General features: G+C 56.0%; 1 protein-coding gene across 2 annotated transcripts in view; it reads left to right on the top strand.

Moving 5' to 3' along the window:
- Positions 1-64: 64 nt before the first annotated feature.
- VWA5B1 (von Willebrand factor A domain containing 5B1) overlaps positions 65-14,642 on the top strand; it is an 18,197-nt gene continuing 3,619 nt past the window's right edge. For both annotated transcript variants that reach the window (XM_042883404.1, XM_042883403.1), the window contains exons 1-17: positions 65-294; positions 1,376-1,598; positions 2,240-2,401; positions 2,673-2,895; positions 2,981-3,123; positions 3,225-3,356; positions 3,511-3,635; positions 5,033-5,203; positions 7,683-7,793; positions 7,859-8,061; positions 9,386-9,500; positions 10,577-10,762; positions 10,862-11,036; positions 11,708-11,889; positions 13,441-13,645; positions 13,911-14,228; positions 14,482-14,619. In XM_042883404.1, coding sequence (XP_042739338.1) covers positions 1,460-1,598; positions 2,240-2,401; positions 2,673-2,895; positions 2,981-3,123; positions 3,225-3,356; positions 3,511-3,635; positions 5,033-5,203; positions 7,683-7,793; positions 7,859-8,061; positions 9,386-9,500; positions 10,577-10,762; positions 10,862-11,036; positions 11,708-11,889; positions 13,441-13,645; positions 13,911-14,228; positions 14,482-14,619 — 2,728 coding nt within the window. In that variant the 5' untranslated portion in view covers positions 65-294; positions 1,376-1,459. The remainder of the gene's footprint in view (positions 295-1,375; positions 1,599-2,239; positions 2,402-2,672; positions 2,896-2,980; positions 3,124-3,224; positions 3,357-3,510; positions 3,636-5,032; positions 5,204-7,682; positions 7,794-7,858; positions 8,062-9,385; positions 9,501-10,576; positions 10,763-10,861; positions 11,037-11,707; positions 11,890-13,440; positions 13,646-13,910; positions 14,229-14,481; positions 14,620-14,642) is intronic.

Here is a 14,642-nt window from a genome sequence, read left to right as displayed (position 1 = left end):
GCCGCGGGAGGCGGAGGCGAAGGCGGCGGTGCGGGAGCATCATCGTCATGGTTACCTCCGCACGGCTCAGCTCTGCCACGGGCTCCCGGACCTGCGTCCGTCCGCCTGCGTGTGTCCGTGCCTCGGTCACCCCGCTCCCTCCTCCCCTGCTCTCTCCCTTTTCGTCTCCGTCTCCCCGTGCCTTCCAGAGGCAGAGCGGCGTGAAGCGCTGCTTGCGTGATTCCTTTCCCGAGCTGCAGGAGAAGGGGAGAAGTTGCCCCACCCCGGCCCACCTTCCTCCTCCTCACGGGCAAGGTAAGGAGCAGCGACACGCCGGCTGCGTGTGCGGGCTTTGCCAGGCTGAACGGCATCGCTGCGGCTCCCCGAGGTGCTGCGTGAGCCCCGACACCGCATCGTTGCAACAGGCGGCCGGCCGGCCGTGCGCGCACATCCCTGCAAAGGGCGGCCGGCTGCGAGGCTGTAAGCGGGCTGCGAGCCGCTGGATGTCAGTGTTGATTGATGCAAACGAAGCCGGAGGAATATTTTGAACCCTCTGCACAACAGCCGTCCTCCAAGTAGAGGGGGCTGAGGGGTTATCCCGGCGCTGTGTGCGGCCCTGCGGTGTCACCTCTGTGCGCTGCGGCTGAGCTTGGCCGGACGAGTGGTGACTTCTATCCGAGCGCACGCGGATGGGATTACGGTGCTGCTGATGCGGCTCTGATCCGCCCCGCTGGGGCCAGGCCAGCGGCTGTGAGGCTGCAGCAACCCGCGGCAGTGATACTGGGAGCTGTGGCCAGCAGGACTTTGAGCCCAAGCATGGGGCTTGCCGCTTGTGCCAACCTCCGCGGGAGCACGGGGACACTGCTGCTGTCCCCCCGCTGGGGCTTGAATTCACCTCCAGGGCTTCTCAGAAATGAATTCCTCGTTTCCCCTGCTCATTCCTCCCTTTCTTCCCTAAGGCAAAGGGCTCCCTCTCCTTCCTCCCCCATCTGGTGCTTAATTACTTCCCAATATCCCGATGCCCTCTGCCTCTCTCTGCGGTGCAGCCAGTCCTCGTTATCTCGCCCCGAGCACCTATGCGTCAGCTGGCTGGAAATGATGCTGCGTCTCCCGCAGCGCTGTGCCTGTGCTGGAAGGGGAGGAAACACGCTGGGGATGGGAGCACAGAGCAGAACCTCCAGGGGAAGGGTTGCGGCGCTTGGCAGAAGCTTTACAGCTGAGCTTTGCTGAGCCAGAGATGAGTCACGGTGTGGAGAGGGAGGGCAGATCCTTCCCTGGGGACCGAGGCACTGCAGCGTGGAGGGAAGGCTGAAGTTGAGCCATTCTGCCCCAGCTTGAGCAGCTGAGGTGTGCAGACAGAGATGTGGTGCTCAGGACTCACCTCTCCTGTCCTCAGGGCTGTGAAGGCACAAGGAGGACGCGTGGTGCTCCAGGCTCCTCTCGTGGGTTCTTCCTTCCCAAGCACCCTGTGGTGGTGAAGATGCCAGGGCTGATCAACCAGAGCTCCCATTGCCCACTGCTGCTCACCGCCTCCGAGGTGACATCCTGTGTCAGTGGATATGCCCTGGGCATGACAGCATCGCTCACCTACTGCAACCTGCAGGCACAGCCCTGCAAAGGCAAGTGAAGCACGTGCTGCTTGTGGGAGTTGTGTCCCATGGTTGTAAATGCAAAGTGATGTGGGCCTAAAGGGTACGACTGGAGAAGTGTGAGTTTGGGTATCATAGAATGGCTCTGATCCCACCCAGCCCCCACGGGGAAACCCGGATCTGGTGCCCAGAATCATATCCAGATGCTCTTGGAGATTTGCATGGATGGCAATCCCACCACCTCTGTGTGTCCCTGTGTCCCATCACAGAGCAGAATGGCAGGGTCAGCTCCTCGACCTGCTGGCAGTGCCTGATGCAGCCAAGAACACAACTAGCTGCCTTGGCAGCAATGGCACAGTGCTGGCTTGTGGTCACCTTGGTGTCCATTGGGTCCTGCCTTGCCGTGCATTTTCAGCTGCATCCCCCAGCACATCCTGTGCTTGTTCCTCCCCAGTGCAGCACTTGGCTCTTCTTCTTGAATTAGAAGCATAGAATGGTTGAGCTGGGTTGGGAGGGATCTTTAAGCGCACACAGTTCCAATGCCCAGTGCCCCCCACCAGACCACGCTGCCCAGGGCCTCATCCAGATTGGCCTTGAGCTCTTCCAGAGAACCCAAGGCTGATGGGTGCTGGATGAAGGCTTGGTGTTGCTAAAACCCTCCTGGCTGGCAGGGCTCTTCATCTTTCCCCTGGATGAAGGCACCACCGTCGTGGGATTTGAGGCAGTGATCTGCCAGCGTGCCGTGACCGTGCAGATAAAGGACAAAGCCAAGATTGACGACGTGTATTTGAACAGCATCAGCCTCCCTGATGGAGGAGCTCCCAACGGGGGTGGTGAGAGAGATTGGAGCCTTTTGAGGAACACAGGGAGCCAAGGGGAAGGGGAGGTGGTAGCGAGTGGGTGGCTGTCATGTGTCATGGCGTCAAGGGGACTCATGTCCATATGGCATCTGCCAAAATGGTAATGCAGAGGGCTGTGGTTTGGGCTCCCCAGAGAGGAGAGATGGTGTGGGCATTTGGTCCGGGGTGGGGGTGACTTTGGGAGGCCTAGGGAACGACATTTGTTGTGGTTGTGACACCCTAATACAGCTGTCTCTCTCTGCAGGAAGGATTGTGATGGATGAGGACTTGGAGAGGATTGCTTTTGTGGCCAACCTGGGCATGATTCCTCCCTTGGAAAGCGTCTCCATCTTCATCAGCACCTCCTCTGAGCTGCAGACGCTGCCCAGCGGGGCTGTGCGGGTCCTCCTGCCAGCTGTGTGTGTCCCCAGGGTCCCTCAGCCCAGTCTGGAAAACACCAGCAGCCTTTCCAGCCACCTGCTGAGAATGTATGGAACAACGGGATGGCTTCTGATTGGGACTGGTGCAGGGAGACAGCACTCAGGCATTCATTGGGGTTCACCTCACTTGCAGGGACAAGCAGTGCTGCTCATTGGGGAGCCCAGAGCTTGGGAGCAGTTTCTGTCTGGCCCAGCTGCTGCAGAGTGAGGTAACCAACCCCTCTGAGTACGAGTTCAGCTTCCACCTGGAGATCCGGGGGCCATGCTTGCTGGCAGGTACGGGGCTGCCTGTGCTGCCCACGCTCATCCTCCTCCTTTCCTTCCCCTGCGTGGGGTGCTCTGGCCCTCCCTAACCACCCCTTGGTCCCTCCATGCAGGCGTTGAGAGCCCCACGCACGAGATCCGAGCAGATGCCGACCCCTCCGCTCACTCAGCGAAGAGCATCGTCATCACGTTGGCCAACAGGCACACGTTTGACCGACCTGTGGAGATCCTCATCCACCCGAGTGGTACGTGGGCTCTGCCCCTGCTTTGCACACACTGCTGGGGGTCAGACTTGTACAAGATAACCCCAGATCCCCTCAAAAGCCATCGCAACAGTGGGTGCATGCAGCTCTTCCAAACCTGGAGCTGAGCTGAGGTGGGGTTCTCCTGCATTTCCAGAGCCCCACATGCCTCACATCTTAATGGAAGAAGGTGATATGACGCCTGCAGAGTATGAACAGCACTTGAAGGGGAAGAGTGATTTCATTAAGGGCACAAAGAAGGACCCCAGTGCTGAGAAAAAGGTGAGTGGCACCGAGGCTTTCCTTCAGCTGGGTGATTACGTGGTTGGCTGCTCGCAGTGCTTGTCCATAACTGCATCATGCCCCCTTGGAGAGGGGTTTGTGTGGAGGAGGAGGGGAAAATTCTGCACTGCTTCTGATGAACCGGGTGTGGAAGAAGCTGCGAGATGGGTATTGTGTGTATAATTAGTGCTGTTCTAGCATAGCGTAATTAGGTAGGTACATTATTATAGCATTAACAGTATTATAATTATTGCAGTGACATTGAATAAAGTATTCTTTTAATTGCTCCGTAAATGTTTACCGTTTCTGGATAAGCTGTCAGAGAGATGGAAGCGATTTGGCTTGGAATAACGAGCTCAGCCGAAGACAAGGTAGTAGAAACTTCTCTTTGTTCTGCTGACGAGCAAATAGAAAAACCTCAGCTCTGGGATTTATGGCTCAGCAGCCCCGGCTGAGTGACGGCTCAGCGCTCCCTGCCTGCCATGCAGCAGGCCGAGAGGAGGGGACTGCTGGGAGGTCCCTGAAGTGCTTGCAGCCCTGAAGCAGGGGCTGTCTGGACACACCTGGTGATGCTCCGTGGTTTCTCCCCATGCTGCTGGTGCTCCTGGTTTTGCTGCAGCCCCTTCTCTTTTCCCTTCCCCTTGCAGCATGGTGATGAGGACGGGCTGCTCGCACGGCAGGCGCTTCCTCTAATTGCGTTCAGCGTGAGGCAGGTGGAACAAAATGAACCTCCCACGCCACGGCTCACATGGCTCCCTAATTATTTCTGTCTTTAGCATGTCAGGTTATCATGAGGAGGATCATTCCAGAATCGTTTCCCTGTGGGAAAGCCACCTCTGTGCCCCAGGAGGACTGGGCAGAAACTGCACAGAGGATGAGAAACAGAGCAGAAAGCCTTGGTGAGGTGCTCACCTTGGATAAAGCCCTCAACAACTGGGGCAGATTTCTGCTGCTCAGAATCACAGCATCATTAAGGTTGGAAAAGACCACTAATCTAAATAGGTTAGATATTAGGAGGAAGTTTTTCATACAGAGGGTGGTGAGGCACTGGAACAGGCTGCCCAAGGAGGCTGTGGATGCCCCATCCCTGCAGGCATTCAAGGCCAGGCTGGATGTGGCTCTGGGCAGCCTGGGCTGCTGGTTGGTGACCTGCACACAGCAGGGGGTTGGAACTGGATGAGCGTTGTGCTCCTTTTCAAACCAGGCCATTCTATGATCACCAGGCCAGCTGCCAACCCATGCCCATAAACCACATCCCCCCCAAGTGCCGCAGAATGGATCCTGAGTCCCAGCAAGCAGCCTGGGGAGCCTGGGAAAACCCAGCAGCCAATTAATGAAAAAAGGAGGCAGAAAAATCACTCTCCTGAATTCTTACACCCTCTCCTTCTTCTCTGCAGACGGAAATCATCCGGAAGCGCCTGCACAAGGACATCCCCCACCACCCTGTCCTCATGCTGAACTTCTGCCCCGAGCTCAGCACGGCCCCGGCTGACCTGCAGAAAGCTGCTGGAGAATTCATCTTCCTGGTGGACTGCAGTGGGAGCAGCACGAGCATCCGCCGTGCCAAGGTTTGTGCTGCTGGACTGCTCTCTGTGGTTCTATGAACCTCCAGCTCTCTGGGCCCGGGGCCCTGAGGCATCCAGAGACCAATTGTAGGGCTAAACGCTGGCTGTGCCCTTGCAGACACCTCCAGGATCCCTTTTTCAAACACAAACGAGGACCTGTGGTCTGGTGTGGGGTTATGAGCAGCGTGCTGGGAGCTCGGGGTGATGGGAAGGTTGGGATATTTTGGGGTTCCCATGGAGCTGCCAGGTCCCCTTGCTGTCACCACTTGAGGTTTGTCCAGGCTGTAGGACAAGCCCTTATTTATCCCTCCTGGGACCTGGCTCTGCTTCGTGCTGCTGCTGCCTATAGATCCTATGCCCACAGATCCTGGAGAGGTTTCTGAGCCCACTGGGGACCTGGTGAAGGGGAAAGCACTGCGGGAACTTTAATTATCGTTAGCACTGCCTGACTCGTTGGAGGCAGGCTGGTGTCTGCTGGCTGCCAGCTGGCGGGTGTTGGTGAGAAGCTGCAGTCTCTGGCAGAAGCTCTGCGTGGAGTTTCTCTTGGTTTTAGGGGCCAACTGAGCCCCAGACCTTAATGGACATCACATCTTCCTGAGCAGGATCCACTCTGCCCTAAGTGTATTCCTTGCAGAGAGTGAGAGGGAACTGTACAGTCCCTCAGGGCTTTGATTGCATTTGGGTGCTGGGCTGAGCATGCAGAGGCTCCATGATGTGATCACAACCTTCCCTAACCCAACCACCACCAGGTTTGGGTGCAAACACCCGGAGCCACCGCATCCCTGCTCCGACAGCAGCTCTGCCTGCAGGCAGGGAGCATTCGAGCCCATCTCCTTCCCAACCTCCTCCTGTTTCCATGGGAACTGACTGAGGACATCCACCTCCAGCGATGAGGAGTGTGCTGTCACCCTGAGGGATGGCACCGAGCCCCAGGAAGGCCACAGGTCCCCCCCCCCCCTTTTCCTTTGCTGCAAAGCATCCACTCTGGGTTCTTTGACTTGGGCTGGGTTTGGGCAGGAGGTCTCTAATCTGACCCCGTTGGGGGGAAGTTCAAGGCTTTCTGCATCTGATCCCTTTCAGCAGGGAGAAGGGACAGTGCTTGCGTCAGCACTGCTTGAGCTGGCAAAATAACTGGGAATTGACTTCTCTGGAGGCAAACATCTCTTCTTATTGAGCCGCCGTATTGATAGAGAGTGCAATGGGATCAGGATCAATATTTACTGCAAGAAGCAATAAATCCTTCTGCTTGATGAAACAGAAGGCAGGCTTTGGGAGCTCGCTTCGGGAAGTGCTTTAACAGAAATATTTGGAAATCTGGGTGGTTTTTTATGCCTTTTTTTTTCTTTTTTTAATAATTTATTTAATCTTTGTAACGAGTTCCAAGGCGCGATGTCAGATCTGCAGGAGCCAGAACCCCCAGAGCCTGCTGGGAGCAGCGATATAAATACATCCCTGTAGGGCTGAGATAACAGCTCGCTGTGAAGCTGCTAAAGGGCAGCCCCACTCGTGGACCACGCAGCATTCTGCCCATGCCCTGCCCTGGGATGAAGCCAGGAGGCGGCCGGTGTGACCTTGGCAGCTCCTCTCCCAGGGCTGGCTGTGGGCTTTCTGCTGCCCTAGGCAGAAGTCTGCCTTTATCAGAGCACACACAGCTCTGCCAGCTCTCTGCTCCCCCTCCTGCAGCACTGCTTGCTGGTGGAGTTGACCACGGTGGCCGTCCCAGCAGCTCCAAGCTCTGTCCTCTTATGTAAGAGCCCAGGAGCAGGCGAGTTAGATAACCACTGCTGGTAATGACAAGTTCTGGAAGCAGCCTCTCTTTGCTATTTTAATTGTGCCAGCTATAAGGGAGTTGGGGCTGGGGGAGGCTTCTCCTTTTGTGCGACTCAAAGCTGTTTGTTTATTTCTGCCAGTTCGGGCACTGCAGTGCATTATGTGTCGCACGGCTCCGCTTCACACTCTGCTTCTCACCCCCAACTCCATGCTGCAGTGCAGCGGGGTGAGCACAGAATTCACCATCTTGGAGCAAACAGGGATTTTGTTCTTTGGAAGCACCCCGCCATCCTCGCTGCATCAGGACCCAAAAAAACATCAGGGAACTTGCAAGAGAGCAGCGATATGCAGAGATTTCTCAGCATAGGAAATCATGTGAAAGAAACCGATTTAGAATCATTAAGGTTGGAGAAGACCTCCAAGATCTCCAAGTCCAACCCCAACCCATCCCACTGTGCCCGCTGACCGCATCCCTCAGTGCCACATCTTCCCTGAGCACTGCCATGGGAGGAGCTGTGGGTGCCCCATCCCTGGGGATGCTCAGGGCTGGATTGGGTGAGGTTTGGGCAACCTGATCTCATGGGTGGCAAACGGCCCATGGCATTGGGTTGGAACTGGGTGGGCTTTAAGATCCCATCCAACCCAGCTGTTCTATGAAGCCAAAGCGTACAGGAGAGGCACGGTGTGCTGACCCACTGCTTCTTTCCATCAGGATGCTCTGTTGGTGGCCCTCAAGAGCCTGATGCCAGCGTGCCTCTTCAACATCATCACCTTCAGCTCCACCTTCAAGATCCTATTCCCAGCCAGCAGGACGTACTGCGAGGTGAGTGCTGGGTGGACGGGATGGGAGCTGGGGGTCAGATGGGCGATCCCACACTCCTCCCACAGGAAAGCCTGGCCGTGGCCTGTGAGAGCATCAGGAGGATGCATGCAGACACCGGGAGCCCCAACATCTTGTCTCCTCTCAAGTGGATTTTCCGGCAGCCCATCCGCAGGGGCCACCCCCGCCTGCTCTTCCTGCTGGCTCACAAGGCTGTGGGCAACACAGGGACAGTGCTGGAGCTGCTGAGGAACCACGCCTGCTCCACCAGGTATGGGGCACAGGGCTGGGGGGCTGCAGCTCACAGCCGAGCCCATGTCAGGAAATCAGAACCTCAAAGGGTTTGGAACAGATCCCAGAAGTTCAGATGCTTTTCTAACAATCAAGCACAGGAGAATTGGGCTGACAGCTTCACAGGCTCTCTGCTGGTGCTTCCTGCTAGGAGAGATTGACACACCAGCAATCTTCCTTGCTGTTTTGTTTGGTTTTTTTTCTTCCCTTTTTTCCTTTTTTTAAATTTTTTTTTATTTTTGAAGCACATCTGGGCTCGGACTCAGCTGCTTCCAGGACGGGAATTGAATTTGCTGAAAAAGAGCAATGGGATGAGCAGGAAATGAATGCGGCGAGCTCCCAGCCTGTTCCCCAACAATCACGGTCTGGTTTCTTTTCCATCTCTTTAAGAGAGATGAAACATCAGGAAAATGGGAGAAAAACATAGAATGGCTTGGGCTGGAAGGGAACCTAAAGATCATTTAGTTCCAAACCCATTAGGCTTGCCAACCAATGAATCAAGCACTAAAAAGCCTTACTCCTCCCCAGTCCAGGGCTGATCAGGGAAGCTGCTCTTTCCTTTCTTTCATCCATGGAGGACTGAGTGCTTCTCAGCAGCACAGCACTACCTGTCCCCTTCTCTTGGTGCTGGAATCTGGGCTTTTAGCCCTTAGCTCAAAGGGAGATCAGAAGAGGGTGTGAATCTCTGGAAGATTTGCAGCCACCTGGGGATTAAAATCTCCAAGAGAAAAGCACCCTGGTGCAGATGCAGATGGCTGCTGAGGGTGTTTTCTCCCTCTGCCTGCCCCTGGTTTGCAGCCCTTGGCTTGCTGAGTTGTGTGATGGCAGCAGTCTCACCCAGCTGGTTCTTCTTGCCTTGAGAAAATGTTTGTTTTAATTGTGAGCAGAGATAATTACTAGCTCTTTAATGCTATTGACCGCAGGCACTCAGTGGGGAGAGGAGCTGACCTGGCAGCCAAGCAGTTGGGGATCCTGCTGGCAAGCCCCGAGTGTTGTTCCTTCATGGAACCTGAGAATCAGAGAGTGGTTTGGGTTGGAAGGGGTCTGAAAACCCATTCAATCCCAACCCCATGTTATGGGCAGCGATGCCTTCTGCAGAATCACAGGATCACAGAATGGCCCAGGTTGGAAGGGACCTCGAGGATCATGAATCTCCAACCACCTGCCACGTGCAGGGCCACCAACCTCCCCATTTAATAGCAGCCCAGGCTGCCCAAAGCCCCATCCAACCCGGCCTTGGGCGGGCAGCTCCCAGCCCCGCTCCAGCCACGCAAACACGAAGCTCTTTTCTCTTCCCTTTGCAGATGCTACAGCTTCGGCATTGGGCCCCACGCCTGCAGGAGGTTGGTGCAGGGAGCAGCTGCTGTGTCCAGGGGCATCGCTGAGTTCCTGGCGGAGGGCGAGAGGCTGCAGCCCAAGGTACGGCCGCGTGCCATCACCTCTCCAAACCATCACGTTGCACTCCCGTTCCCCCTCCTCCTGCTGCTGCTGCTTTTGCAGCTCCCACTCGGCAGCAGGTGGACGAGCAGGAGGGGATGGGAGCATCCTCCTCTCCGCTGGCGGAGGCAGTGGGAGGTGTTTATCCCACGCGGGGATGGGAGAGGCGATAGCCGCCGTGCAGCCGCTCCGGCTTCAAAGCAGCTGCTGCCGCAGAGCAGAGGAAGGGCAGAGAGCCGGCATCAAAGCAGCCAATTAGTTTTGAAGTCAGGCTCAGCCCTGGCGCTGCTCAGGCGAGCAGTACCCGAGGTTGGAGGGAGGGGAGCGTGCTGCAGTTGCTTTGCTTATTAAGCTGACTTTAAAGCAAATGAGGGAGCTTCGTTTTCGCTCTCCCCGCGAAGGCTGAGGCTGTGCTGTAAGAATGGTCCTTTGTGGGCTCCGTCTCCTGGTGAAAGCATGCACACTGAGTGACAAACCGTGAGACAATCAGGTCCTCAGCTCAGAAATGTCCTTAAATTCTGTCTCTGCGTCCTCCATCTCAAAGGGCTTCAGCCCTTGTCCCTCTGCAGGGACCTGTAGCACACAGAATCCTCTCTAAGACAGAAGAGCATCACCGTTTCTGATGTAAATTAAAAGCAAAGACAGTGAAGGGAGGTGATTTCTTTTTTCTTTTCTTTTTTCTTTTTTTTTTTTTTTTTTAAATAGAGCTATTAATATAGTGCTTTGCCTTCAGCAGTCTGAGGCATCAATTAATAGCCTTATAAAACAGCCTGGTGCATCTTCCAGAGCCGGTGACAAAGCAGTGGGAACAATAGGGAACACAGGAGATGCAAAGCTGTGAATCTAGTGCTGACATCCCACAGTGTGCAGGGATGGCTCTGCAGTCCACGTGTCCCCACAGATGCTGGCCTTCCCCATCGGGGCGCTGGGCAGTGTGTTGACATCTCCATTTATTTGTGCTGGCATCAAACCCCAACCAAACCCAACAGGCTTTGGGGTTCATGGCTCAGCCCCACAGCTTTTGGTGTGGTTCCTCCTCCTCCTGCTCCCCACCCCAGGTGATCAGGTCGCTGAAGAAGGCGATGGCTCCAGTGCTGAGTGATGTGTCAGTGGAGTGGGTCTTCCCTGAAAGCACCGAGGTGTTGGTTTCCCCTCTCAACACCAGCTGCCTCTTCCCTGGGGACCGCCTGGTGGGCTACAGCATCATCTGTGACACCTCGCTGTACATCTCCAAGCCCAGAGCTGTGAGTGCCACGCTTCTCCCACCGTCGCTGTGCTCTCTGCGTGGCTGAGATCCCCTTGGCATCAGTGCACAAACCCAAACCCATCTCTGCTCTCCCCAGGACAAGAGACGACGGTACAGCACCATGCGCTCCCAGGAGTCGGGCAGCTCCGTTTTCTTTCATTCCCAAGAAGAGGGGACTGGTGCTGAGAGCTGGAGCTACCCAGAGGGATGCAGCACCCCGGATCAGCTGGTGGCAGGCAGGGACCCCAGCGGAGAATCAGACACGGATGCCGGTCAGGCCCCTGTCTTCCTAACCAGCTTTCATCTCTGCTCTGCCGATTTGCTCGCCTGACAGCTCCATCTCCCCAGCTGCAAAGTGTCAGAGGGCTTTGTGGGAGGATGACACATCTCGACGAGGCTGCTTGGTTCGGATGTTTTACCCGAAGCTGTCAGGAAACCGATGGCAGCCCTGGAGATCTGCCTTCCCCAGAGGTTTCCAAAGCAGCTCCAGCTTCGGCCCGTGCTGCAGGGGAAACCTCTGCTACCTGTGGGATATCCTCTGCTGATAGTCAGAGAGGAACTGCGCAGCCCATCCTCACAGCCTTGTCAAAAACAATGAGAAATCATGCGTTTCCAAATGAAATTTTGCTCTTGCTCTGACAGGAAAATGTCTGCACTAATGAAATTTCATTAGTAAACCCTTTGTCTTCTCCAGGAAGGTTTGGGTAAATGCAGTCAGCTTTTTTTTTCCTTCCTTTTTCTTTTCTTTTCTTTTTTTTTTTTCCTGGCTGAAAACTGCTCAGACGAAGCCTCCCCAACCAGCTCTCCTGCCATCCCCTGGGGTTTGAGTGTAGGCTCTTGTTTTCTTCTGCGCTTTTGCTGCTTTGCTTTGAACCGAGCAGGGCTGAGTACGTCCTTATCCTCCTCGGGAGGACTGATGCTGACCCTTTCTTCCCCCACTCAGATGTGAAAGTGTCCTGCAGGAGACGTGCATACAGTGCCAACCAAATCTCTGACCACCAGCCCCTCTACAAGGAGCCCACGGCCAGCGACCCGGGCAGCGCGCTATTGAGGAACCCCCTCCGCAAAACCCAGCTGCAGGACCTGCAGCAGCTCAGCCCTGAGCTACAGCCTGTGCATTTCCAGGTGGGTTACCCCTAGAGGTGCTCCCTGTGCCATAGGGTGAGCCCACAGCACTGGGAGCGTCTGGGTTGTGGAAGAGAAGGAGCCTGGGTCACGCCAGCCCTGGTGGGTGTGCTGCAGCATGCCACAAGCATGTGGCTAACACAGATGGGATGCTGATGGGATCCTGCTCCCTGCTTCTGTTTGCTGAATTCCTCTCCTCCTCCCACACCTGCGTGGTCTGTGTTTAGCTTTGCTGTTGTCTCATCCCCAGGCTCCCTCCTGCCCATCTCCCCAGCATTTGGCTATGGTGTATAATCTGACCGTGGCACATCTGTGCCCTCCAAGGTCCCCAGGTCGGACCCAAAGCATATAGCACAGCTTCAGGCTGGGGTCTGGATGCATGTGACGACCCACAGGCTGAACCCAGTCCTTGGAAAGGGCTTGGAGCTGTGCTGTGGAAGGGTGGGGATGGGTTTTCTCCTGTCCTCAGCATAACTGTGATGCCCAGTGCTGAAATCTGCACTGGGAGGATGTGCAGCGGCCGTGCACTTCTGTTCCCATGGAAACACAGAGGGATGCTGGGGTCTCATTTCTCTTCTGCTGACACTGGGGTGAAGGGGGGCTGGAGGCGAGAGGATGGGAATGAAGCCTCTGTCCTGTAGCAGCAGCAGGGAGGGTGACAAAAAGCACAGGAGAAGCAAGCTGATGGGTTTGGGAGATACCTGCGACCTTCCTTGCACTTCTGAGGCCCGCAGAGCATCCTGCCTGTGCGTGGGATGCTCAGCATGAAGGCAGAGATGGAAATGACTCCCTTCTGGAGGGCAGTAAACCATTACCAGCGTGCATCCTGCTCGTAATTAATTGCAGCCTGGTTTTGCTGTCCCTTGTGCTGTGAGGGCTCCTGGCGGCTCTCCGAGGCTGGCTGCCAGGGCTTGACATTTACTGGGCCGTGAGTGTGAGCCCTCTGCTCGCCTCCACACATGCCGTGCTGGGATGGAAAGGTCAGGGCTGGCAATGGGCGGCTCAGTGCTTGGCTTCTTCCCCCTCTGGGAGGAGAGCTCAGGATGGAGATGGAGCTTGGGATGGGATGGAGCACTTCTGACTGACTCTGAGATTGGGGTGCTTGGTGTTGTTTGGGCCACACACACAGTTTTCTGCTTCCCTGTTTTGTTTGGTGAGTTCACAGAGCATCACACCCTCGGTGGTGAGTGATGGAGGCTGGCTGCTTGCTGCTCTCCGTGCTGGATGCAGCATCAGAGATGCTGCAGGGGAGATTCATGTATCCTGCAAGTAGAGAAACAGCCTTGTTTAAAACATAAAATAAAATGACTCCCTTCTCCCCATCCTCTGCACCCTCCTCCTCCTGTTACCAAGTAACTGGTGCTTGATCTTTCCATCTCTCTTCTTTCCCTTGTCTCCCAAATGAAGCCATTAAAATGTCTGCAGGGCTGAAACCCATATTTCACCTCCTGTGCAAATAGGGAAAGAGCCCCTGGGACCTTGGTGCTTCAGGGACACCCTCCAGGTCTGTCCCAGCCAGGGGGTAAAGCTCAATGTCTTTGCATTCCCCAGCCCTTCACTGCCACCCCACACATCTCCACCACCTGGATCTGTGGTGCAGGCACCCGCCGGCCCTCCCTGCTGCAGCAGAGCCACGTGTCCTCCTGCCACTGCCCCGCATCCCCACCAGCACCTGACGTGGCTGTGGGATGGAGTTCAGGGCTTCTCGATGCCAGCCTGCAGTCCTCATCCGACAGCCGGAGCCCTGGGGAGCTGGGTAATGTGGGAGAGGGATTTGGGTGGCGTTGCCAATAGAATCATACAGTGTTTGAGGTTGGAAATGACAAACTAACATCATCGAGTTCAACCCATCCCTACTGACAGAATCATAGCATCGCCAAAGTCAGCAGAGTCCACCAAGATCACCACCTCCCCATCACCACCGTGCCCACTAACCACATCCTTCAGTGCCACCGCTCAGTGCCTCCAACTGGGGAGGGTTAAATATGGCTTTGTGGTTAATTATGTGTTTCTCTCTTCAGAGGCTGCCCAACATCCATCCTTCACGTTTGAAACAGAGACCTCTTCAGACTGGGAGCCCCAGGATTGGGATTCCGGTGCCACCCGGGGCTCCCCGCGCTCCCCAAGCGCCTCCTGCAAGGCGGTGGTGAAGGGGCTGCGGGGCGGTGAGCCCATGCAGTGGGAAATCACCTTCGACCTCGCTGCACTCCTCCGAGAGCAGAACGGGCAGGAGGAGGGCGAGGAGGACGTGTGGAGTGAGACCTTCCACCAGCTGGCAGCCAGGGCCGTCATCAGGGACCTGGAGCTGCTTGCCGAGAGGGAGCGCGACATCGAGCACGGTAACGGAGCCTCGGCCTCATGTAGCACCATAGAGCCATGGAACATCCCAGGTTGGAAGGGGCCTCATTGGATCAAGGGATCCAACCATCAACCCACCCCCACCATGCCTACATCTCAGTGCCACATCTCCACGGTTCTGGAACAACTCCAGGGACGGTGACCCCACCACCTCCCTGGGCAGCTGTGCCAGCGCATCACTGCTCTTTCAGAGAGGATGCAGAGGTCTCTAATGCTGCTGTCTGTCCCATGCAGGGCCAGGGAGGCGATACCAACTCAACGCCGTCCACACCAGCAAGGCCTGCAATGTCATCAGTAAATACACAGCCTTCGTGCCGGTGGAGCTGAGCAGTGGCACCTACCTGCCCCCCATCATTGAGTACAGCCACACAGGTAACGTGGGGCTGGGGCTTGGG

Source organism: Lagopus leucura, unplaced genomic scaffold (genome assembly GCF_019238085.1).
Source record: "Lagopus leucura isolate 7727_CA_CO unplaced genomic scaffold, USGS_WTPT01 Super-Scaffold_100037, whole genome shotgun sequence".
Taxonomy (NCBI): domain Eukaryota; kingdom Metazoa; phylum Chordata; class Aves; order Galliformes; family Phasianidae; genus Lagopus; species Lagopus leucura.
The sequence above is the reverse complement of the archived record's forward strand: the minus strand, read 5'-3'. Positions and strand labels throughout refer to the sequence as shown.